At 39.9% G+C, this 25,116-nt stretch overlaps 1 protein-coding gene across 3 annotated transcripts in view; it reads left to right on the top strand.

Moving 5' to 3' along the window:
• The window catches only part of SF3B1 (splicing factor 3b subunit 1), a 42,274-nt gene extending 21,885 nt beyond the window's left edge, over window positions 1-20,389 (top strand). For 2 of the 3 annotated variants that reach the window (XM_058664783.1, XM_058664784.1), the window contains 19 exons: window positions 3,843-4,080; window positions 4,354-4,566; window positions 5,111-5,236; window positions 7,652-7,845; window positions 7,936-8,037; window positions 8,718-8,897; window positions 9,910-9,996; window positions 10,108-10,378; window positions 10,640-10,785; window positions 10,883-11,029; window positions 11,161-11,286; window positions 11,709-11,930; window positions 12,231-12,413; window positions 12,498-12,609; window positions 14,075-14,195; window positions 14,482-14,613; window positions 16,365-16,637; window positions 19,405-19,621; window positions 19,908-20,389. In XM_058664783.1, the coding sequence (XP_058520766.1) occupies window positions 3,843-4,080; window positions 4,354-4,566; window positions 5,111-5,236; window positions 7,652-7,845; window positions 7,936-8,037; window positions 8,718-8,897; window positions 9,910-9,996; window positions 10,108-10,378; window positions 10,640-10,785; window positions 10,883-11,029; window positions 11,161-11,286; window positions 11,709-11,930; window positions 12,231-12,413; window positions 12,498-12,609; window positions 14,075-14,195; window positions 14,482-14,613; window positions 16,365-16,637; window positions 19,405-19,621; window positions 19,908-20,066 (3,249 nt within the window). In that variant the 3' untranslated portion in view covers window positions 20,067-20,389. Of the gene's footprint in view, window positions 1-3,842; window positions 4,081-4,353; window positions 4,567-5,110; window positions 5,237-7,651; window positions 7,846-7,935; window positions 8,038-8,717; window positions 8,898-9,909; window positions 9,997-10,107; window positions 10,379-10,639; window positions 10,786-10,882; window positions 11,030-11,160; window positions 11,287-11,708; window positions 11,931-12,230; window positions 12,414-12,497; window positions 12,610-13,617; window positions 13,688-14,074; window positions 14,196-14,481; window positions 14,614-16,364; window positions 16,638-19,404; window positions 19,622-19,907 lie in introns of those variants that run through there. The other variant, XR_009245478.1, reaches the window with a different exon arrangement.
• Window positions 20,390-25,116: the final 4,727 nt, after the last annotated feature.

The raw sequence follows: 25,116 nt of genomic DNA, 5'->3' as shown, positions 1-25,116 counted from the left end.
AGGGAAGACACAGTTCACACTAAATTATGGAATAAAGGAATATTTCTTTAGGAGTATTGAATACAGATACATAGATTCATTGTGTTGTGGAGGTTAAGTATAGTATCATGATCTTCCTTAGTAGTTTCTTAAAGATCTACCTGAAAGAATTACTTAGAGTGAGAGAGACAGGGAGAGAAAGAGAGATTTTCCATCTGCTGGTTCACTGCCCAAGTGGTTGCTCCAGCCAGAACTGGGCTGGTTTGAAGTCAGGAGCTTTTCTGCGTCTCCCACATGGATGCAGGGGCCCAAAGACTTGGGCAGTCTTCTGCTTTTCCAGGTGTATTAGCAGAGAGCTGGATTAGAAGTGAAGCAGGTGGACCTGGCAGCGTGGCCTAGTGGGTAAAGTCCTCGCCTTGAACGCCCCGGGATCCTATATGGGTGCCGGTTCTAATCCCGGCAGCTCCACTTCCCATCCAGCTCCCTGCTTGTGGCCTGGCAAAGCAGTTGAGGATGGCCCAAAGCTTTGGGACCCTGCACCCATGTGGGAGACCCGGAAGAGGTTCCAGGATCCTGGCTTCGGATCGGTGCAACACTGGCCGTTGAGGTCACTTGGGGAGTGAATCATCGGACGGAAGATCTTTCTCTCTGTATATCTGACTTTGTAATAAAAATAAATAAATCTTTAAAAAAAAAAATGAAGCAGGAGAGACTTGAACTGGTACCCACATGGGATGCTAGTGCTTCAAGCAGTAGCTTACTTTACTGCCTTCATTCCTTATTTTCTGTGAGTAACCTAAGCCTCTGACCACTTGTGGCGCTGCATTGCCTTGGTCAGTTTACTCTCGTAGTGATTTTGATGTTTGCTAATTTAAAAGTTTTTTTTTCCCTGTTAAAAGGCAGGGAAAGATCTGTCTGCTGGTCTACAGATTAATCTGGCAAATCACAATATATGCCCCAAACTGTTTGGTTTTATTTTTATAGATTTTTTTTTTTATTGGAAAGTCAGATTTAGAGAGGAGGTGAGAGACAAAGATCTTCCTTCCATCTGCTGGTTCATTCCCCAAATGGCCACAGTGGCTGGAACTGAGCTAATCCAAAGCCTGGAGCCAGGTGTTTCTTCTGAATCTCCCACAGGGTGCAGGGTCCCAAGGTTTGGGTCGTCCTTGACTGCTTTCCCAGGCCACAAGCAGGGAGCTGGATGGGAAGTGGAGCAGCTGGGATTAGAACTGTGCCCACATGGGATCCCAGCGCGTGCAAGGCAAGGACTTTAGCCACTGGGCTACAGTGCTGGTCTCCTCAGTTTTACTTTTAATTAAAAAAGGGTGTTTTTCAGGACTTATTTATTTGAAAGGCAGAGTTATTGAGATACAGAGTTACAGGCAGGGAGCTGGACAGGAAGTAGAGCAGCTGGGATACGAACTGGCGCCCACATGGGATCCTGCTGCATGCAAGGCAAGGATTTAGCAACCAGGTTGTTGCACAGGGCCCAAAGCGTGAGTCATCCATCAATGCTCTGCTTAACTATTTTAGTGTTTTGCCTGTGCCATTTTGGTTAAACATTTCATGTCAAGGTTGCTTGACTTCCCTTTAAAGTAAATCTAGAAGTCGCCCCAGTCCTCATACTACATTATCAGATCAATAAGTAGCATTTAGTCTTCTGTGATAGTGTATTTTGTCTTAGCATCTGTGCTTTAATATCTCTTGCTTTTCCTCCTCGTCTCTTTACTGGCTGCTAGTCCTGAATCTTACTTGTTGGATTCTTCTCATCTTCTTTGCCTTTGATCTTGGCAGTGTTCTCGGTTTAGTGCTTGGGATCTTCTCTTCCATTTATCCTCACTGCCCATGTCACATTCCTATCTTTACATGGCATCTAGAGGCGAGAACCCCACTTTTTTTTTTTTTTTTGGCTTAAATAAGCTTTATTTTCTCCAAGCAAATAAATGCATTATAGGAAACAGAAAAACAGGCACAAAGAACAGAGTCATGCACTATGCAGGCAGCCAGGTTCAGCATGTCCTTCAGGGTTCCATGGGTACACATGTCACTCACTTGAAAGCAGCTGAGATTGCATGTTATGCCATGGATCGTGCTTTGTCATACTTCATGAATATTTACCACTTGGACATCCTCCACTGCTTTCCCAAGTCATAAGCAGAAAGCTGGATCAAAAGTGAAGCAGCAGGGCCCAGCGGTAGCCTAATAGCTAAGGTTCTTGCCTTATATGTGCCAGGATCCCATGTGGGTGCCAGTTCATATCCCGGCTGCTCCACTTCCCTTCCAGCTCCCTGCTTGTGGCCTGGAAAATCAGTAGAGAGCGACATAAAGCTTTGGGACCCTGTACCCTGCGTGGGAGACCAAGAGGAGGCTTCTGGCTTCTGATTGACGCAGCGCTGGCCTTGCAGCCACTTGAGAACTAAACCATCAGATGGAAGATCTTTCTGTCTCCTCCTCTCTCTGTACATCTGATTTTCTTTCTTTCTTTTTTTTAAGATTTGTTTATTTTTATTGGAAAGGCAGATATACAGAGAGAAGGAGAGACAGGAAGATTTTCCATTCAATGGTTCACTTCCCAAGTGAGTGCAATGGCCAGTGCTTTGCCAATCCGGTGCCAGGAGCCAGGAACTCTTCTGGGTCTCCCACGCTGATGCAGGGTCCCAAGGCTTTGGACCATCCTTGACTGCTTTCCCAGGCCACAAGCAGGGAGCTGGATGGGAAGTGGGGCTGCTGGGACTAGAACCGGCGACCACATGGGATCCTGGTGCGTGCAAGGCGAGGACCTTAACCACTATGCTATCGCTCCAGGCCCTGATTTTCGAATTAAAAAAAAAAGCAGCTGAGCCTGGCACAGTCACTCAGTGGCTAAATCTTAACCTTGCAAGTGCTCGGATCCCATACGGGCACGGGTTCATGTCCCAGCTGCTCCAGTTCCCATCCAGTTCCCTGTTTACGGCCTGGGAAAGCAACGGAGGATAGCACAAGTCCTTGGGCACACACGTGGAAGACCTGGAAGAAGCCTCCTGGCTTCAACCCGCTCAGTTCAACTGTTGCAGTCATTTGGGAGTGAACCGGCAAACTAAAAATCTTTCTGTCTCTCCTCTCTGTCAATCTAATCTGCTTTTCCAATACAAATTAAAAAAAAATAATAATAAAAAAGGGAAAGGAAGAAAAGAAAGGTATTATTAAAAGCCTTATAGAGGTCTTAAGTCTGTAAGAACATTAGGAGTATTACAGATCCTGTTGAATACAGTTAGGCAATGTTGAAGTATAAATTTTGTTTTGTTTACATTGTTTGCTGCTTTGATCTGATGTCCCTGGCGGTTTTTTGATAATCACATGCTCTCTGATGTCATATATATTCCACTAGTAGTCTGAGTTGCTCTGAAGCTTGTGATATTCCTTAAATCTATCTCTAATAAAACAGAATGGGAAATGTAGATTCATTCCAAGGATTAAAAGCATGTGGCAGTAACATGCTTATGTGGATAATTGAAGACATGCTTACATTATTTACACAGAGTAAAGAAGCCACAAGTATAGTACTTAAAATTTCATGCTTCTTTTTCCCTAAGTGGTACATGTATATGTGTCTGCCCCAGTTTGAGAAGTATTGTAATTAGAACTGGCAGTTGTCTGTTGCAAAAAAAAAAAAAAAAAAAGTTTTTCAAAATTCATAGAAATGTTAATGTCATATCCAAGATCTAGTTACAGTTTTTTAATATTTTGTTTTTAATCTATGACTTTTTTTGATTACATAAAATTGAAACTTTAATTTGTTTTTAGGCATAAACATTTTCACTGGTTATTTCTGTGGAAGTATAGAAGTGTGAAATAACTTTTTTTTGTTTTTTTGCGTTGTTAAGACCCCAGGGCATACCCCTTCCTTACGATGGGATGAGACACCAGGACGTGCAAAGGGAAGTGAGACTCCTGGGGCAACACCAGGCTCAAAAATATGGGATCCTACACCCAGTCACACACCAGCAGGGGCTGCTACTCCTGGACGAGGCGATACCCCGGGTCATGCCACACCAGGCCATGGAGGTGCAACTTCCAGTGCTCGTAAAAACAGATGGGATGAAACCCCTAAAACAGAAAGAGGTACTTATGCTAGAGTCTGAATTTTTGTTGGGGTACAGTGTTGATTTGAATGGTTACTTTGTTTTGTTCCTAGTTACTGTGTATGTTTTTTAACTGGTGGAGTGGAAGGGGATGAAATATAAATATGAAAAAGAGAATAAAAAATTCAAATGTGTCTCCATTTCAGAAATATCCTGTTTCTGGACTTGATCATATTGAATATAACAGGTGTTTGAGAATAAGTAGTGCTGTTTTGACGGTGATTTTGGTCTTACTGGCTCTTTCTCTTCAAAGATACTCCTGGGCATGGAAGTGGTTGGGCTGAGACGCCGCGAACAGATCGAGGTGGAGAGTCTATTGGTGAAACGCCAACTCCTGGAGCCAGCAAAAGAAAGTCACGTTGGGATGAAACACCAGCTAGTCAGATGGGTGGAAGCACTCCTGTTCTAACCCCTGGGAAAACACCAATTGGCACACCAGCCATGAATATGGCAACTCCTACCCCAGGTACAAAATCTCTCATTGTAAACAGTTATTTTTGTTCTGGAAGAAGCACTTTAGCATTTTTTGTTTTTTGTTTTTTTTCCCTTGTTATTTTCTGTGCACTATTTTAATAAGAGGATATGAAAGCAAATGTCAGGATAGTCCTTTGCTTTACAGGCTAAGGTATCATGTAGAATGTCTGGGTTTGAATCCTGGCTATTCTTCCTGTGCCAGCTTCCTGCTGATACATATTGTAGCAGGCCACGAATATTGGGCCAAGTAATTGAGTTCTTGCAGTCCACATGGGAGACTTGGATGGAGTTCTGGGCATCTGGCTTTGTTCTAGGCCAGTCTTGGCTGTTGCAGACATTTGACAAATAAACCAGAAAATGAAACTGTCTATTCTGCCTTCTAAATAAATAGCTTTTATTTTTAAATATTGGCTTGCATGTATAATATTGACATAGAAAACTTTAAGATTCATCTTAACTGTCTTATATCAAACATACCCATAAAAAATAAGGTGCTATACTACAGATTCTTGCAAAAATTTGCTTTTATTTAATAGGTCACATCATGAGTATGACTCCTGAACAGCTTCAGGCTTGGCGATGGGAGAGGGAGATTGATGAGCGAAATCGCCCACTTTCTGATGAAGAATTGGATGCTATGTTCCCAGAAGGATATAAGGTACCTACAGTAAATGTGAACATGGTAGTCTTTAGGGTGTGAGTTTCAAGTATTTGTTGAAAAATGTTGAATCATTGTGTTGGCCTTGCCTGTATTTACAATTGCCATTCCGTCCTTCTATTTCCTTATGTTTAACTTACATATAAGTTATAAATAACTTACACCTAAGTTCCAAAAGTGACAGATTAAAAAGTCACGTTTAAAGCTTTTATTGCTTTTTCGAAAGTGAGAAACCTGAAAAACTTTTAGAAATCATATGGAATAGTTTGCCTTTTCATCCACCTGTAGTCTCAGGATTAAGCTTCATTAGATTGTAATTTATTTGTGCCTTAACAAGTTTTCCTGTATTTAAGCTGATAAGTTGCCAGTAGGTACAAAGAGTATTCTCTGTATTAAAGTAGCTTAAAGTTTATTTTGAACTAACCTCTGCTAGGTACCTGGCATTTAGAATATTTACTGTTTAGGTAACTTAGCATCATCGTGAAGACCAGAATCCAAGTCATTTCTTAGCATTTAGAGGATTTCCTCTGCTTGTGACTGTTGCTGTTTTGTTTTCCACCTTTGAACTTGTATGAGAGTGTGTGGTTGAGGCATGTGGCTATCTGCTTTATACCGTCTTACAACTGGGGTGGTTAACAGCTCACGGTTGACTGCCCGAGTGTCTTGAGGGGTAGTCACTGATTTTGTATTATTGTTAGGAGGAAAATATTTCAAAATAAATCTTACTAAAATCCTTACTGGTGAATATAAAAAATAGTGGACTAAGTCCTTGAGGGAAACTGGTGTCAGTGGACTTGACATTGATTTCATTGGCCTCTTATCTACATGCAGAATAATTTTACTTACTCAGAATGATAGATTGTTCATCTTGGTGCATGTGCAGGTAGCAGTGAGATGTGACTTGATAGCAAGGTACAGATGGTGTCAATATACCTTTTGCAAAATTTTGTCATTAGTACTTATTTTTAGATAATTGTGTGTATTCATTTAAGAAGCCCTGCTATAATAGGATTACTGAGATGCCTAGAAAGTTTTTCTCTTTTAACTTGCTGCTATCTTGAAAAAAACAGGAATCTTTATTTTCAGCCTGTTTTAAGGTTGTTTTTTTTTTTTTTAACTGGTTTTGCAGGTTTAATCAGTGAGGTGTATTTTACAGGAGTTTTGTAGTTATTTTTATTTTAGTTTTGATGTGTTTTTGTAGAGTTCTTAAAAGATCAGTTCCTAGAATATCATTTGTGATATTTCATGTGTTTATTTTACCACTGAACTGTGTTATGCATGCGTGGTTCTATCTCTGTTAAATGTATTTACTGCAATTGTACTTTATTTGACTTCTCTCAGATTTCTACTCTTCCCCTCCCCCCAGTTTTTTTAAATATTTATTTGTTTTACTTGAAAGAATTAGACAAGAAGAGACAGAAAAGATCTTGTATATGCTGGTTCACTCCCCAAATAGCTGCAGCAGCTAGAGGGAGCTGGTCTGAAGCTGGGAGCCTCTTCTGGGTCTCCCTCATGGGTGCCAGGGTCCAGGGCCCTTGGCCCTTTTCCACTGCATTCTCAAGCCATCAGTAGGGAGCCAGGCCAAAAGTGGAGCAGACAGGTCTAAAGCTGGGGATGCTGACGTCACAGGCAGATGATTCGCCTGCTGTGCCACTGTGCCACTGCACCAGCCCTTATTCACTCAGATTTTATAGTTTATAAATTTTTTAATAAAATGACTATTGGTTCAATTTTACATTAATACTCTAAGTGGTCAAAATTTTATAAAATTCTTAGTTATTTCCTCATTTCCCTCATACTCTTGATATAAAAATTGTATAAAATTCTTAGTTATTTCCTCATTTCCCTCATACTTTTAATATACTTAGTTTTAATCAGCAGATAACGTTCTTTTTTCTTTTTTTTTTTTTTTTTAAGGATTTATTTATTTTTCTTGGAAAGGTAGATTTACAGAGAGAAGGAAACACAGAGAGGTCTTCTGTTTGATGGTTCACTCCCTAAGTGGCCACAATGGTTGGAGCTGAACCAATCTGAAACCAGGAGCCAGGAGCTTTTTCTGGGTATCCCACATGGGTGCAGGGTCCCAAGGCTTTGGGCCGTGCTCGACTGCTTTCCTAGGTCACAAGCAAGAAGCTGATTGGGAAGTGCAGCAGCTGGGATATGACCCAGTACCCGTAAGGGATACTTGTGCATGCAAGGCAAGAACTTTAGCTACTAGGCTGCTGCGCAGGACTCCTTTTCATGATTATTTTAAATAAACTTACTAATAAGATAGAAAAGCAATTGATATGCTAATTTTCTCTAAGGAAGTATAAAGCTTCCTTGCTAATAAAGTGTGGAAAACATTTACAAATGAATTCATTTTTCATCTATAAATTAAGGACAAGCATAGATTCTCTGTAACTCATTTTTCAGGTACTTCCCCCTCCAGCTGGTTATGTTCCTATTCGAACTCCGGCTCGAAAGCTGACAGCAACTCCAACACCATTGGGTGGTATGACTGGTTTCCACATGCAAACTGAAGACAGAACTATGAAAAATGTTAATGACCAGCCATCTGGAAATCTTCCATTTTTAAAACCTGATGATATTCAATACTTTGATAAACTATTGGTAAGTGATAATAGGAAATAAAACTACTTTTTATTTGGGAGGTATAAATTTTGGCATCTCAACCTGCCTTTAACTTTGTTCTTACTATAGGTTGATGTTGATGAGTCAACACTTAGCCCAGAAGAACAAAAAGAGAGAAAAATAATGAAGTTGCTTTTAAAAATTAAGAATGGAACCCCTCCAATGAGAAAGGTTAGTCCCAGCTGCTCAGTATGTTTATTTTTTTTCCAGGATTTACAATTACCCACTTATTTTCATTCAGGGCAACAGATGCAGAGGATGGAATTAGCTTTTTAAGCAGAAAGTCTTAACATTAATTTTGAAAAATGACTATTATATGAGGAATTATATTAATTCTGTATGTAGATTTAAGTTGGAAGATGCCTTAGGGGAGATTAAAGTATTTTATGTTCTTGTGCTTCTATGAATTATCTTCTTTTTTTGATATTACATCTGCTGGTTCACTCCCCAAGTAGCTGCCTTGGCCCAAACTGAGCTAACTGGAAGCCAGCAGCTTCCTTCCTGGTCTCCCCATGAGTGCAGGGTCCTAAGCACTAGACCATGTGCTGCTTTCCAGGAGCATTAGCAGCGAGCTGAGTTGGAGATAGAGCCGCCAGCATTTGATCCAGTGTCCGTATGGGATGCTCACTACACCACAGGACTGGACCCTGAATCACTCCTAGATGAAGTGAAAACATTAAATTTCAATGTTATGGAAGTTCATGCTTCAGAGTAATTTTGATGGAGATGAATTTAGGTTCTTTTATAGAAACTTAAAATGTAAAGTCGTGGGAAAAATTTCCTGATGTAGAGTGTTCATTCAAAATCTGTACTGGCAAAGAAAACACCTTATTTTCCCATTTTTCCGCCAGGCTGCCTTGCGTCAGATCACTGATAAAGCACGGGAGTTTGGGGCTGGTCCTTTGTTTAATCAGATTCTTCCTCTACTGATGTCTCCTACACTTGAGGATCAAGAGCGTCATTTACTTGTGAAGGTTATCGACAGAATTTTGTACAAACTTGATGACCTAGTTCGACCATATGTGCACAAGGTTTGTGATCCCTAAAGTCGTGGTTTTTTTGTTTATTTTGTTTTTGTTAAGATTTATTTATTTTTATTGCAAAGTCAGGTATACAGAGAGGAGGACAGTGAGGAAGATCTTCCATCCCAATTCACTCACCAAGTGACCACAATGGCCTACGTTGAGCCGATCCAAAGCCAGGAGCCAAGAGCCAGGAGCTTCTTCTGGATCTCCCATGCTCAAGTTTTTCTTTTTTTAAGATTTATTTTATTTTTATTGCAAAGTCAGATAAGCAGAGAGAAGGAGGGAAAGAAAGAAATATCTTCCTTCTGATGATTGACTCCCCAAGTGACCGCAACAGCTAGTACTACGGTACTGCGCTGATCTGAAGCCAGGAGCCAGGAGCTCTTTCGGGTCTCCCATGCGGATGCAGGGTCTCAAGACTTTGGGCCATCCTTGACTGCTTTCCCAGGCCACAAGCAGGGAGCTGGATGGGAAGTGGGATTAGAACTGGTGCCCATATGGGATTGTGGTGCGTTCAAGTGAGGGCTTTAACTGCTAGACTACCACTCTGGGTCCTGATGTAGTGTTTCTAAGCATTTACTGTTTTTACTTGTCAGTATGTATAAGAGAAATTTCATACCAGGTGATGCCTGTGATATTGAAATTTTAAAAATTCTGAGTACACAGTAGCTGGTTGTATACAATTACAGTCGAAAGGGAAACTGTACACCTTGTGAGATGCTCAGTGCTAATTATTTTGACATATATATGAGTGAGAATATGGATATGTCTAACTTACACTGTTTAGATTTAAAAGCTTTCTTCGTTCTGATGGTAATTGTAAGTTTGTTTTTAAACTATTAAGTTATTAGTTTCTGTGAATAATAGTTATTAATTTCATCTTTATCTGGTATTTGAACTTATGTGACATTAATTTCCCACTTGGTAAGCAAAATACTGGTAATTGAAGATTGCTGCCATTATGTGAGTGTAGTGTCAGTAATTGGTGTAAAAATGTAGTTCGTTTTTCTCTTTTCAGATCCTCGTGGTCATTGAACCATTATTGATTGATGAAGATTACTATGCTAGAGTGGAAGGCCGAGAGATTATTTCTAATTTGGCGAAGGTATTTATATTAAATTCCTAAGAGCTCGTACCTGTTGATGCGATTATCTTATCGTGGGAGTGAGTTGTTGAGGATTGGTGTGCTGATTCCTTATTATTTTGTGCCTTTTAGGCTGCTGGTCTGGCTACCATGATCTCTACCATGAGACCTGATATAGATAACATGGATGAATATGTCCGTAACACAACAGCTAGAGCGTTTGCTGTTGTAGCCTCTGCTCTGGGCATTCCTTCTTTATTGCCTTTCTTAAAAGCTGTATGTAAAAGCAAGAAGTCCTGGCAAGCGAGACACACCGGTATTAAGATTGTGCAGCAGATAGCTATTCTTATGGGCTGTGCTATCTTGCCACATCTCAGAAGTTTAGTTGAAATCATTGAACATGGTAAGCTGCAGGTGTAACTCTGTGGGATAACTGTCCTGAAATTTGGGTTACTGATTAAATTTAGCTATTTAAACCCATGTATTTTATGATGAATCTTATGAAGTCAGCAAACTGGTATTAGTTCCTATTGGTTTTTGCTTAATTTTATCTAATGTGAATAAATTTTAATTTGGCTAAATGGTTAGAGCAAGCTAGACTGGATGACATTGTGGAAGTTAGTCTGTGTTGTTGCATAGCTAAAACCTATGACTGATTTTACAGGTCTTGTGGATGAGCAACAGAAAGTACGAACCATCAGTGCTTTGGCCATTGCTGCCTTAGCTGAGGCAGCAACTCCTTATGGTATTGAATCTTTTGACTCCGTTTTAAAGCCTCTGTGGAAGGGTATTCGCCAACACAGAGGAAAAGTAAGTACACTAGTTAGATTGTTTTCTTTTCCTTTTTATTCACTGAAATCAAGACAATATAATTAAAATATGTGTATATTTTTTTCTGCAAAAATAGGGTTTGGCCGCTTTCTTAAAAGCTATTGGATATCTTATTCCTCTCATGGATGCAGAATATGCCAACTACTATACTAGAGAAGTGATGTTAATTCTTATTCGAGAATTCCAGTCTCCTGATGAAGAGATGAAGAAAATTGTGCTGAAAGTAAGTTTTCTGACTTTACTTCATCTAAGCTGGGTTTGTTTTATACTGCAGGCTGTTCTGAGGCATTTAAAAAATATATATATTATACTAGTAGTATGTTTTGATTTATTACCATCTTTTTAATGTTTTAGGTGGTGAAACAGTGTTGTGGAACAGATGGTGTAGAAGCAAACTACATTAAGACAGAGATCCTTCCTCCTTTTTTTAAACACTTCTGGCAGCACAGAATGGCTTTGGATAGAAGAAATTACCGACAGGTAAACTTCAATTAAAAAAACCCATGGTTTTAAAAATGTTTTATATAGTTCTTTAGTCTGTGCACATATTATTGCTATTACTTAGTGGGAAGCTTATCTCAGCAGTTTATATATTTGGTTGTGAAGCAGATAGATTGTAGTCCATTCTTCATTTTGATTGCATTCTAGGGTGAATATTCAACTCAGCTTTGCCTAATAAAATCACTGCTTTATGTGGCTATATGAAACATGGATAGCATTGATCTTTAGTTACTTTGATTTGACCCTTACAGGTTACTTTTCTCAGAGTTTAATAGAATAGGGTTAACCATTCTCAGTATGTTTATTAGCTTTGTAGCATATTTGGAGTATTTGGTTTTCATAATACTGCTTTATTTTCTTGGTCTCGAAGTAGATTAAAAGTCTTTTCTTAAACTTTTTAGTTGGTTGATACTACTGTGGAATTGGCAAACAAAGTAGGTGCTGCTGAAATCATATCTAGGATTGTGGATGATCTGAAAGATGAAGCTGAACAGTACAGAAAAATGGTGATGGAGACAATTGAGAAAATCATGGGCAACTTGGGAGCAGCAGATATTGATCACAAACTAGAAGAACAACTGATTGATGGTATTCTTTATGCTTTCCAAGAACAGACCACAGAGGTAATGATAACTAATTATTGTGGCAGGTTGCCTGAGTTTGATATCTATGAAAAGGAATATTACTTTCCAAGCAAATATTAATGAAATAAAATTTGGAGTAAGTTTGAAGATGTTTATATTCTTGTTCAGTTGGTTGCCAAGAGATTTTTTTTTCTTAGATTGTATTTATTTTGTTTTTTTAGACCAATAGATATTCAGGTTGTTGGAAAAGGTTTAAGTTGCTTCAGCTTATAGTTAAGCAGAATTCTAGTGTTCAGAGAATATGTTCTTTAACTTTTGTTTTGTTTTGTTTTGTTTTAGGATTCAGTGATGTTGAATGGATTTGGTACAGTAGTCAATGCTCTTGGCAAACGAGTCAAACCGTACTTGCCTCAGATCTGTGGTACAGTTTTGTGGCGTTTAAATAACAAATCAGCCAAGGTTAGGCAGCAGGCAGCTGACTTGATTTCTAGGACTGCTGTTGTTATGAAGACTTGTCAAGAGGTAAACTCTGGTACCACTTTGTTATTGCCTCACCTTATTGTTTAATGTAAATAGTAATGTTTTACCATTATTCTTTCATTACAGGAAAAATTGATGGGGCATTTGGGTGTTGTTTTGTATGAGTATTTGGGTGAAGAGTACCCTGAAGTACTGGGCAGCATTCTTGGAGCGCTGAAGGCCATTGTAAATGTAATAGGTATGAAATTTGCTGGTCATGTGAGAATTTTTTTTGTCTTGTCTTTCACTTTCTCTGGCTGTTTGAAAGTAGAACGTAGACTCACGTTTAGGAATTGGGTGATTTTCATTACTTTTTTTTTTTTTTAACCTTCAGAGTTTAAAAAAGGGATGTCATCAATGTTGTCCTCCAAAAAGCCCATTTATATTTTCATTTAGAAAGAAAAAATGGCAAGTTGAAGATCTAAGACGTGGGAGTAGTCATAACTCAAGAAACCTTGAAGTTGTGGGATATAGAACTGTAGTAGAACCAGTGTGTCATGAATAGTTGGGGGAAGGCAACCTTAAAGTTGTCATTTAGTTTTGGAACAGAATGATCATGTTTTCTTTAATCTTGAATTAGTAAGTTTTTATTATAACAGACTTTTTACTTGCCATCAAGTTACAGTGTCCTAACCAGTGACAAAAGTGAATTGCTCAAGGTATTATCTTGTTTTTATCTATACTCAGGTCTTTTAAGATTATCCATTTAGCTTTCTCACCCAGTGAAAATGCAACAAATGATCTTGAGTATGGAGAGCAAAATTCTTACTCTTCTAGGGCAGTATGATAAAGCAAACAACTGATTTCTTGGGCTTATTTTTAACTTAGAGTTCAGCATAACTATTGCCAAGGGTAATTCCTGCAGTTGAGAATCTGAAATAATGTTATCAGGGTGTCAAAATAACTGGCTGGAGTAGCCATCGCTTTGTCATTTTATTAAGAGATTTTTATGCAATACAGATCGTTGAACTGTTGCATTTTTATATAATCCCCAGTTCAGCCCAGTCCAGTCCTGTATACTTGAAGATAGTGATCTAATAAAAATCTGTGACTCAGCCACCTATGGGGCTTTGGTTTGCAGGGAGTTATAAACCATACTATGTGTCAGGGAAATATGGGAAAGAAGCAATGGAGAGAAAATCAGAGCAAGTAGTTCTAGTTAGAGCAAGAGCCCCTGCCAGCTGCCTCCTTTTTTCTCTCTTCATAGGTGTAAATACCATCCAAGTATACCCTGCATTGCAGGGAGACTGGAGATCTGTTTGTTTTGCAGTTAAAGGGTAAGGGGGCCCTTTTGGAAAATTTTGCTTTAATTTACATGTCTACCTCTGGCTTATATTGTTGTGTATGGCCGGAACACAAGCTGTCCCCATATTTAAATGTCAGTGTACAAATACATTTTGGAACCAAATAGAAACTTTTTTTTTGTTACTGAGTATCCATCATTCTTTAAATCACTTCACTGATTTCTTTCATTTCTATGCATAATCAGAAATTGTTAATAAAAAGCTATAAAAACAGTTCTGAGTCTGGTCAGAATATGGGACTTTTTTTATAGGCAGCTATGAGTTTATGCCTAGTCATGTATGTTACATTGCAAAGTCAAAGAAAAAATAAAGTTTTGTGTTTCAAATGTTAATTGATAGTTTGTGACTTCTGTTAAATAGGTATGCATAAGATGACCCCACCAATTAAAGATTTGCTGCCTAGACTCACCCCCATCTTAAAGAACAGGCATGAAAAAGTACAGGAGAATTGTATTGATCTTGTTGGGCGTATTGCTGACAGGTATGTAAATTACCTACATATTTTTATAAATAATGTTTTTGGACTTAGCTACTTTATATTCAGATAGCAGAATTTGCTTCATGTTGCTGTTAGTGTTTCCAACCGAATTTTGGTTTAGTTGGTGATGGAGCCGGCAGTGTAGTTTTGCAGACTGAAACAGCCTTTCTGCGGGATCAGTAACTTGTATTTAGTGCTTAAAATCTGCTAAATTTTTATTTTTGAAAATGGAATTTGCAGAATTGACTTTCTAAAGGTTAATGTCACTACTCATTTTGTTTTTAATTAGGGGAGCTGAGTATGTATCTGCAAGAGAATGGATGAGGATTTGCTTTGAGCTTTTAGAGCTTTTAAAAGCTCACAAAAAAGCTATTCGTAGAGCAACAGTCAACACATTTGGTTATATTGCAAAGGCTATTGGGTGAGTATGATTTACTTCTGTTTTAAAATTACATTATAATGTGGTGTTGAAAATGCATCTGTATCCTTAGAAATCTTCAACCATGGTCTTGAGAAATACTCTGAGAAAAGTTTAACCATGTGCCAGTGTTTGAATTGCTTTCTTAAAACTTGTAATTGAACGAAAACATGAGAGGGCTTGAAGTTTGATTTATTCACATTTAATACATTTTCAGAGTAAAGCAGTACTGTTTTCAGAATATCGTCAAATTTTTCTTGGTCTTTTTTATGATGTGATATAACTTAAAACACTGAGGCAAATAGGTTTTTTGTTTTTTTAAAGATTTGTTTGAAAGGCAGAGTTGGGGGAGGGAGATCGTTTTGTCTGCTGGTTCACTTCCCAAATGGACAGAGTGGCCAGAGCTGGGCCTGGTTTAAGCTAAAGCCAAGAGTTTCTTTCTGATCTCCTGCGTTGGAGTGCAGGGGCCCAACCTCTTGCGCTGTTTTCCTAGCTGCATTATCAAGGAGCTGGATCAGAAATACTGCAGCCAGGACTTGAATGCCAGTGTCACTGGTGGCTCTGTAATCCACTGTGGCACAATACTGGCCCCTGAGGCTAGTTCTATTTGTTTTTTTTAAAGATTTATTTGTTTTTTATTGGAAAGTCAGATATACAGAGAGGAGGTGAGACAGAGAGGAAGGTCTTCCGTCCGATGATTCACTCCCCAAGTGAGCCACAACGGGCCGGTGCTATGCCAGGAGCCAGGAACTTCTTCCAGGTCTCCCACATGGGTGCAGGGTCCCAAAGCTTTGGGCCATCCTCAACTGCTTTCCCAGGCCACAAGCAGGGAGCTGGATGGGAAGTGGAGCTGCCGGGATTAGAACCGGCACCCATATGGCATCCCGACGCGTTCAAGGCGAGGACTTTAGCTGCTAAGCCATGTAGCTGGGCCCGAGGCTAGTTCTTAATATCGAATTCATAGCATTACAGTGTAAAACTCATGTTAATGCCTTACCTGTGCTTGAAATATGGTTCTGTGATTAAGTCATAAACTTAACAGAATTATGGTTACTCTGTGAGATTATGTGTAGGTGTTTGCTTCTCTGTCAAAACCAAACTAGGAGAAATAATAATTATGGAAAATTAGTCCCAATATAAATATGGGATTTAGTGTATTCAAGAAACAGATGAGTCAAATTAGGTGAAATCCTCCCTAATACATATGAAATCTCATTTTTTTTTTAAGATTTATTTGTTTGAAAGACGGTTGCTGGGAGATGGGGTGGCGAGGTAGAGGAAAAGCAGAGAAGTTTGCATCCACTGATTGACTCCCCAAATGGCTGAAGTGGCTGGAGCTGGCCTCGTGTGAAGCCAGGAACCTGGGTCTCCCATGTGAATGCAGGGGCCCAAGTCCTCCACTGTTTTCTGCAGCGCACGGACGGGAGTTGAATCAGAAGTGGAGCAGCCAGAACTTGAACCAGTGCCTGTGTATGATATCTGCACTGCGGGGGTTTTACCTTCCATGCTGCAGCGCCAGGCTGTGTTTAAGTAAATGTATTTATAGTTCAGAAAATTAGAACATTTTGAAAGTTGGATTCAAAAGTGCTTCCATTTGAGTTAGTGTTTTTCTTTTAAATAGATATTTTAATGTATATAATTTTAGGTGGAAGCATGCCAGAATTGCATTTTATCATTACTTATTCCATTGTATGCTGAAAAAAATACTGATTTGTGATTTATTGGTGTGCTGACACATTTTTCCTCCTTCCCAGTCCTCATGATGTATTGGCTACACTTCTGAACAACCTCAAAGTTCAAGAAAGGCAAAACAGAGTTTGTACCACTGTAGCAATAGCTATTGTTGCAGAAACATGTTCACCCTTCACAGTACTCCCTGCCTTAATGAATGAATACAGAGTTCCTGAACTGAATGTTCAAAATGGAGTGTTGAAATCACTTTCCTTCTTGTTTGAATATATTGGTGAAATGGGAAAAGACTACATTTATGCTGTAACACCATTACTTGAAGATGCGTTAATGGATAGGTAAGTGTGATATGAACTAAATGCAAGAGAATAATTGTGATTTTTTTTTCCCTTCATTTAGAACTTACTGAAGTAATTAAGAACTGTTGTGATATTGTTAAAGAAAAAATGTTAACAGGTTAAAAATTAATCAGATGTAATTAGAGGAAATGATAAAGACTAGGTAATATGACAGAGATAGATCTTTATGGTTTTGGGGAGGGAGTTTGTTTTTAAAGATATATTTGTTTTGTTTGGAAAGTCAGAGTTACAGAAAGAGGAGAGATGGGGAGAGAGATCTTCCATCTGCTGCTTTACTCCCCACATGGCTACAATGGCCAGAGGAGTTTCTTCTGTGTCTCCCACAAGGGTGCAGGGTCCCATGAGGGGGCAGAGGGAGCCATTCTTTAGTGTGCTCCCAAGCCATAAGCAGGGGCCTGGATTGGAAGTAGAGCAGCTGGGACATGAACTGGCACACATAAGGATTGCTGGTACCGTAGGTGGAGGCTTAGCCTGTTATGCCATGGCAGCAGCCCCTAAACAAGTTTTTCTTAAGCTTTCACATTTCTAAAGATGGCCTGCCTGAGCCACACTGTTTTCATTGCGGATTACTGGTTTGGGTAACCATCAATACAGTATTACTCAGATTGATTGGACAGATTCCTAATACTGTTTGCCATTTAGACTGATGTGGCCTAAACACGAGTAGTTAGGTTCCCTATTCCTGCTTTATGCTGTTTTTTTTCTGTCAAGAGCCATTTGGATATTTATAATATTGTGCATGGTATATTTGTAACATTCTGCATGTTATATGTGTATACATGCATAACTATACATTATATACACAAAATTGCCAATGTAAAAATTAACCTGCAATAGATTTATTGAATTTCTAGTCCTGCCGGTGTTACCTTGGCAGGGCCAGATGGGGTGATTTCACTGGCCTGTAAGAACCTGCAGGCTGGGCTTTGCCCTTACTTTGCATAAAAGAGAGAGGAAGGTCCATGCAGTAAGGGAAAGAGCTGTTTGGCTGGCTTGCTGTTTTTCAGGAAAGCTAAGTTACTTGAGTTCAGCTTTTTATGTTTTTTTTTTTTTTTTTAAAGTAACTTGAGTTCAGTTACTTTTTATGTACAGACTAAAGGGACTCCTTGATGACCTTCTAAGAATGATTCAACTAGAGTTGACTAGTTACCGAAGTTAAATATGCAAGACACGGAGACAAAATAGGGATTGTGTTCTGTATGAGCTTGGCCACCAGGAGCCGAAAGGGGATGAACCAACCTTGAAGTACATTCTGTGAACCGTGCTTGAGCTTTATAGGGTTACTGGTGTATGTAAACAGCTTACACAATTAAAATTTATGTTCTGTGTACTAATAAGGTAATAATATAAAATGCAAAAAAAGTTACTGTTGGAAAATTTATTTGTGAGGAATTACTAACTCTGAGTAGATGTAATAAATTGAAAAGCAAGAATGTTAGTGATAGAGTAAGCATTAATCTTTTTTTTTTTTTTTTAAAGATTTATTCATTTTATTACAGCCAGATATACACAGAGGAGAGACAGAGAGGAAGATCTTCCGTCCGATGATTCACTCCCCAAGTGAGCCGCAATGGGCCGATGCGCGCCGATCCGAAGCCGGGAACCTGGAACCTCTTCCAGGTCTCCCACGCGGGTGCAGGGTCCCAATGCCTTGGGCCGTCCCCGACTGCTTTCCCAGGCCACAAGCAGGGAGCTGGATGGGAAGTGGAGCATCTGGGATTAGAACCAGTGCCCATATGGGATCCCGGGGCTTTCAAGGCGAGGACTTTAGCTGCTAGGCCACGCCGCCGGGCCCTAATCTCTCTTTTTTTTTAAAGATTGCAAAGTCAGATATACAGAGAGGAGAGACAGGAAGATCTTCCATCTGCTGATTCATTCTCCAAGTGGCCTCAATGGCTGGAACTGCACCAATCTTAAGCCAGGATCCAGGAGTTTCTTCCTGGTCTCCCATGCAGGTGCAGGATCCCAAAGCTTTGGGCCATCCTGGACTGCTTTCCCAGGCCACTAAGCAGGGAGCTGGATGGAAAGTAGAGCTGCTAGGATTAGAACTGACGCCCATATGGGATCCTGTTGCGTGCAAGGCGAGGACTTTAGCTGCTAGGTTGCCACACCGAGCACAAGCATAAATCTTTTTTTCTTACCAGTTTGAGTTCTTGAGAACAGTGTATCAGCCTTTTTTTTTTTTTTTTTTTTTTTGAGATTGCATTGGAAAAGCAGACATTAAAGAAGGAGAGACACAGAGAAAGCCTTTCCATTCACTGGTTCATTCCCAACTGGCCACAACAGCCAAAACTGAGCCATCTGAAGCCAGGAAACATGATTTTATTCTGGGTCTCCCATGTTTGAGCTATCCTCCGCTGCTTATCCAGGGAGTAAGCAGGAAGTTAGATGAAAAGTGGAGCAGCTAGGACATAAAGTGGCACCTATATGGGATCCTGGTACTTGCAAGGGGAGGATTAGCCAATTGAGCGTCGCACTAGGCCTGTGAACTCATTTTTATACACATCACAAATTCCATGCTGTTGTCTGATGCTGATATTCACTAATTATACAATGGATAATTTATTTTCATAACAAATTTGGTTAATCTAGGAGATAGTGTGTTTATGTATGCTTGAAAGAACTGCTTCTCTTTTCTTCTCCAGAAGTTGTCTTGCATTAGTTTCTAAAAGGTTAGTGAATATTTCTGTAAAAAAACTAAGAAACTAAGACTATCTTACCCAAAAACTTTTTCTTTATGTTTCAGGGACCTTGTGCACAGGCAGACAGCTAGTGCAGTGGTACAGCACATGTCACTTGGAGTTTATGGATTTGGTTGTGAAGATTCACTGAACCACTTGTTGAACTATGTGTGGCCCAATGTGTTTGAGACTTCTCCTCATGTGATTCAGGCAGTTATGGGGGCTCTGGAGGGTCTAAGAGTTGCTATTGGCCCATGTAGAATGTTGCAGTATTGTTTACAGGTAAGTTTTTTTTGTTTATTTTTTTAATTAAAGATTTGTCAGTGAGAAAAGTGATTTTGTTTAAAATGCTAAGTCACCGTATAGTTATCAATAGGATGTATTGTGCCACATAGGGGAACAATTAATGTATTAAGGGGAAGTTTGTTTTTATCTTTGCCCATTATAATCTTAGTTGCTGGGTCTCCCCCTTCATGAGAATTGAATCATAGTTTCATAGTTTATTAATCATATTAAGATTATATGTGTTCTTGAAAATTGTAACAAAACATCCTTTCAATTATTCCAGGGTCTGTTTCACCCAGCCCGGAAAGTCAGAGATGTGTATTGGAAAATTTACAACTCCATCTACATTGGTTCACAGGATGCTCTCATAGCACATTATCCAAGAATCTACAATGATGATAAGAACACTTACATTCGTTATGAACTTGACTATATCTTATAACTTTATTGTTTGTGTTTAATGCACAGCTATTTCACACCTTAAACTTGCTTCGATTTGGTGATATAAACTTAAACATTGCAGATCAGTGTAGAACTGGTCATAGAAGAAGAGCTAGAAATCCAGTAGCATGATTTTTAAATAACCTGTCTTTGTTTTTGATGTTAAAACAATAAGCGCCGGTAGTGACCAAGAACACAGTAATTACACATACTATACTGGAGGGATTTCATTTTTAATTCACCTTTATGAAGATTTAGAATTCATTCCTTGTGTTTAAAGGGAATGTTTAATTGAGAAATAAACATTTGTGTACAAAATGCTAATTTGTGTGTTTTTTTTTGAATATGACTTGTAAAATGCAGACCTTTTTTATCAAAGTATTGGTTTGCGTAGAGTAAGTGGCTTTCGTTTTCTGTTATCTGGTTTATAGAAATTAGCAAAGTAAATAAAATGATGACATCTTTGTCAAAATTCCATTGTTCTATTGGTGAGAAGAAGAGTAGCAGCTCTGGGGACATTCCTCCAAACTCACACAATGATTCTATCACTTTAGAAAAATAACACCTTTGTTGAATTGTCTTGAATAATACTTTGTACTTACATAGCACCTTTCATCTCTTGATTTTGCAAAATGCTTTTCAAGCATGTTTCTAAAAAGTGGCTTGGATCATGGCCAGCTCCTCCTGAGAGATCTGTGTTTAGGAAGCACAGAGGGTGTGGTCTTTACTTCAGAACTGCTTTGTATATTGAGAGTGAGACCAATTAAATAATGCTAATAGAGTAAGGCCGTGTGGCCTTTATTCCTGAGTCAGTAACCACCACTCAGCAGTGTGCTCAGTAATAATTTTTGAGCCCCTGCGTTTATGCCTGCCACTGTGCTTTAACTCCAGGGAGTGTAAAGAAGCGTACGACGTGCCCTTTACCTTTAAGCCCTAGTGTGGTATAATTAGAAAGGGGAGTCACATCTCATTGCAGATTTTCTGTAGACTATGTTATGGAGTGGCAGCAGCTATAATATTTGAGTTTGTTTCATTTTGTGTTTAGTAATTATATTGATTGATTGCCAGTTCTAGAGGAACCAAGTGTTGAGGTAGCACTTAGCGTTTTTCAGTATATTTTCAGCTTAATTGTATAGCCCAAGTTTCTTAGCTTTAGACTTTTGCCTACGCAGCCTGTTTTGTGTCTGTCTGAGTTCTGTGAATCCTAAGGTGAAGAGATTCTACAGTGTTAGTGTGTGATTTCTCTGCTACCTTAGGTTGATGCCTGCTGCTAACACTTTGAGCTTTTTGATGACTAGATGAAAAAATAGATTATGTTTGGCTGACTTTTACAAAATTCATAATGTAGCATTGTGTTTTTTAGCGGAAAACTAGAGCAGAAATTTTGAAGCATTCTTTGTATTCTCAAATTTTGTAACTGCCCTCCACCTGACTTTAATTATTGGCTCTTTTCTATAGTTGATGTCAAAGGACATTCAATAATTACTAATTATTGACAAATCATGTGAGGATAAGAGGAGAGAAATGCTGAAGGGTTTGGACTAATAATTTGGACCAAATAGAGGCTTATAGATGTCTGTATTGTTTTATGTGCTTGTTATTGCATAGGGAAAGCATTTTGTGAAATAATTACTTGAGAGACGCTATGTGAACCTTTAGCTATCTTCTCAGATATCTTTTCTTTCGCACTTTGTTTTGATGTTGCTTACAGCCAAACTTAAGCAGGGAGAAAGAAATTAATGTTCTTAAGAGGACAGAGGGTGGGTTTACTGTGGGCTTTTGTTTTTTCCTGTGGGCCATTGCCCTCTTATGGAATTAATCTATGGCTGGATTTTTTTTTCATATTGTATTTTTTAAATTTGTTGTACGGTGCCCTGTGAGCATCAAGTACCTACCAGATGAATAAAACATTATATCTAAAGTCTTCTTAGACCAATTTTTGATTTTAATTGACTCTGTATTGTTATCACACTACACTCCATTGTGGTTTTGTTCTTTTAAAGATTTTATTATTTTATTTTCATTACAAAGTCAGATATACAGAGAGGAGGAGAGACAGGAAGATCATCTGTCCGATGATTTACTCCCCAAGTGGCTGGAACGGCCGGTGCTGCACCAATCTGGTGCCAGGAGCCAGGAACGTCTTCCGGGTCTCCCACATGGGTGCAGGGTCCCAATGCATTGGGCCATCCTCGACTGCTTTCCCAGGCCACAAGCAGGGAACTGGATGGAAGCAGAGCTGCCAGGATTAGAACCGGCGCCCATATGGGATCCCGGGGCTTTCAAGGCGAGGACTTTTAGCCACTAGGCCACACTGCCAGGCCCTGGTTTTGTTTAAATCTTGCTGAACTCTTTGGGGTGGTTTTCAAAACAAGAGGATCTGATGCTGAAATCCATGGAGCTTTATAAACTAGGAAAAGACACATAGCTGAGTCAGTTCAATTGGCCTTTTGCTCCCAGTGACCCTCAATCCCATCAGGCTGAGGAGACAAAATCACAGTTCTTCCAGGCTTTTTTTTTTAACTTAGGCATCCTCAACATCTTGGGAGCTGCGCTGTGTGTTGCAGGGTGTTGAGCTGCATTCCTGACCTCAACCGGCCAGATGCCAATCACCTCTCCACCCCTAGCCCAAGTTGTGACAATCCAAAAGGTTTGCAGGGTGTGTTGTCAGGTCCCTTCAGGGCAGAATTCCTAGGTTGAGAACCACTAAGCAGCTTCAGAACATTGTCCAAATAGGACTTACACGTCTGTTAAAATCAAAGTATGTGTAAAGCAATAGCAGTTACTGCTTGGGACTAACTTTAGTCAACACTGGAAACAGTTACGTTGATTAATGCACCACCTGACTGCTGGAGAAAGTGAGCCAGGAAAATGCAGAATAACATCCTTGGGTCCTCTGTCTTGTGGCCTGGTTGGAGCCACAACAGGCACCAAGTGTTTGGTTCGGATTGCTGTTCCCTGGACCCAGTCTTCCACTTAGCAGCTGGCAGTACAGGGAGCTGGCACAGCCTCAAGACCTTTTTCTCTGAAAAATCATTTGGAGAGGAAGCCATACAATTGAAGATGGCTTGGTGGAGCTTATGCGTGAGCAGGGTGGTCAAGGTTTGTAGGCGGGAGGGCAGAGCAGTCGTGTTTGTGTTCCTGGCATTTTAGCATTCCTTAATAGTTGATTTTGTGGGTTGTAAAACAATGAATATGGATTCAACAGATTGTACAGATAACTTATAACCCCAATACTATTTTAGAAGGAATTTTCAAGATGTAGCTTGTTTTTCGTTGTTTATTTTGTTTTTTAAGATTTACTTATTTTCATTGGAAAGTCAAATTTATAGAGAGGAGAGACAAAGATCTACCTACCATCCGCTCTTTCACTCCCACAGCAGCTGGGCTTGAGCTGATCTGAAGCCAGGAGCCGTAAGTTTTTTCTGGGTCTCCCACGCAGGTGCCGGGTCCCAAGGCTTCCGGCTGTCCTTTACTGCTTTCCCAGGCCACAAGCAGGGAACTGGGTGGGAAGTGGAGTTGCCGGGATACGAACCAGCACCTGGGATGCTTGTGCGTGCAAGGCAAGGACTTTAGCCACTAGGCTACCAGGCTTGGCCCAGAAGAGGCAAGTCTGAAGTGTTACACCAAAGTATCTTAGTAGTAGGAACCATATGGGAATAGGAAAAATTGTTAGTGCTGGCATGCTGGAAGAGCAATTACAATGAACACCTGTGTATCTTCTACCTATTTTAGTAATTGACATTTTGTTGCATTGGCAACTTAGTGCCAGAGAAATAGATTTAAGGAGAACTTGAAGGAGGCTGACTAACAGCGAAGCAGGTGAGTTAAGTTTTTGATGAGGTGAAAAGGTGAGTCCGGTGCAGTAGCACAGATAAAGGGGCTTTTCTTAGAAACGTATTTCCCCAGGAGGCAAGATGTAGGGTATACACATGAAAAGTTCATTCGTAATATTTCAGTTTCGTAACGTGGGAATTGTTCTGTTGGTCACTGAGAAGTAAGTAATAAGGGATGGAGAAGGAAGTGGTGCTAAGAATGTCACAGCAAAGAAGTTCAGCAAGGTCGCCAGACAGCTGCTTGCCTTTGTGAGAGGGAGGAGAGCACGCTTGAGCTTGTGGGAAGGAAGATAAAGTTGAAAGGGACACGAGAAGCCTCAAGCTGTGGGATGGGGAGGCTGTTTACACTGAAAAACCTCAAGATGAGAGGACAAAAGGTCATGGCCAAGTTCTGCTGGGTATGCTGAGACCTGAACCTTCAGTGCCAACTTCATAGCTGCTCAAACTCGGCGTCCGGTGAGTACTTACTGAACATGGATGTGCGTGCTGTGTACTTGCATTCCGGAGAGCCTCTAGTGGCCGTTCTCTGTAAGCAATGGCTATAACCAGTGACTATTCAACATCTGTTTCAAGTAGGAAATTGGCATGAATTGAGCTGTGCTGGGAGGAGGCTCACTATCTCTAGTGCGTTTTCTTAATCCAGACCCAGCTCTCTGTAAAGAGTTTATTCAGCAAGGATTTGCAGAGCAGAATTAGTTCAGCACAGACACTGGCTTAAGTCATGGCTCACGCTTGGCATACTCTTCCTTTCGCCCTAGCGTGCCAGTCACAGCCTCAGCTCCTTAACCCTTGGCCAAAGCGCACGGACCACTTAGGGAAAGGAATGATGTCAGACTGATGCTACGTTCTTCAGGTTGATTGATTGCTTCTTCGCCTAGGCTTCCAATCTGTAGTAAGAGACTAGAAGGTTACTCACAGAGGCGTCTGGACTGTTGAGCTTTCAGGAGAGTTGATGAATCGTGACACTTCCAGAGAGCTGGTAGTTCGATCTGTGTGCAGAGTGTACTTTCGTTTTCCATGGTTTCTCTAAAATTTAAGTTCCTTATTTTTAATACTGTTTATGTAGTTGAGAGATGGTGATTAGGGTGGGGAGAGTCAAAGAATAAGGAACATGATTGGGACAAATGTCAGTTTTTTCTCCTGTGTCTGCTGGGGCAGATCATGAATTTTTGAAGTTCCCCTCTATACGTGTTGTTGCATGGCAAGGAAAGAAGC

Source organism: Ochotona princeps, chromosome 5 (assembly GCF_030435755.1).
Source record: "Ochotona princeps isolate mOchPri1 chromosome 5, mOchPri1.hap1, whole genome shotgun sequence".
In the NCBI taxonomy this organism is placed as follows: domain Eukaryota; kingdom Metazoa; phylum Chordata; class Mammalia; order Lagomorpha; family Ochotonidae; genus Ochotona; species Ochotona princeps.
Note: the sequence above shows the minus strand (reverse complement) of the source record. Positions and strands in the feature narration are given on the sequence as shown.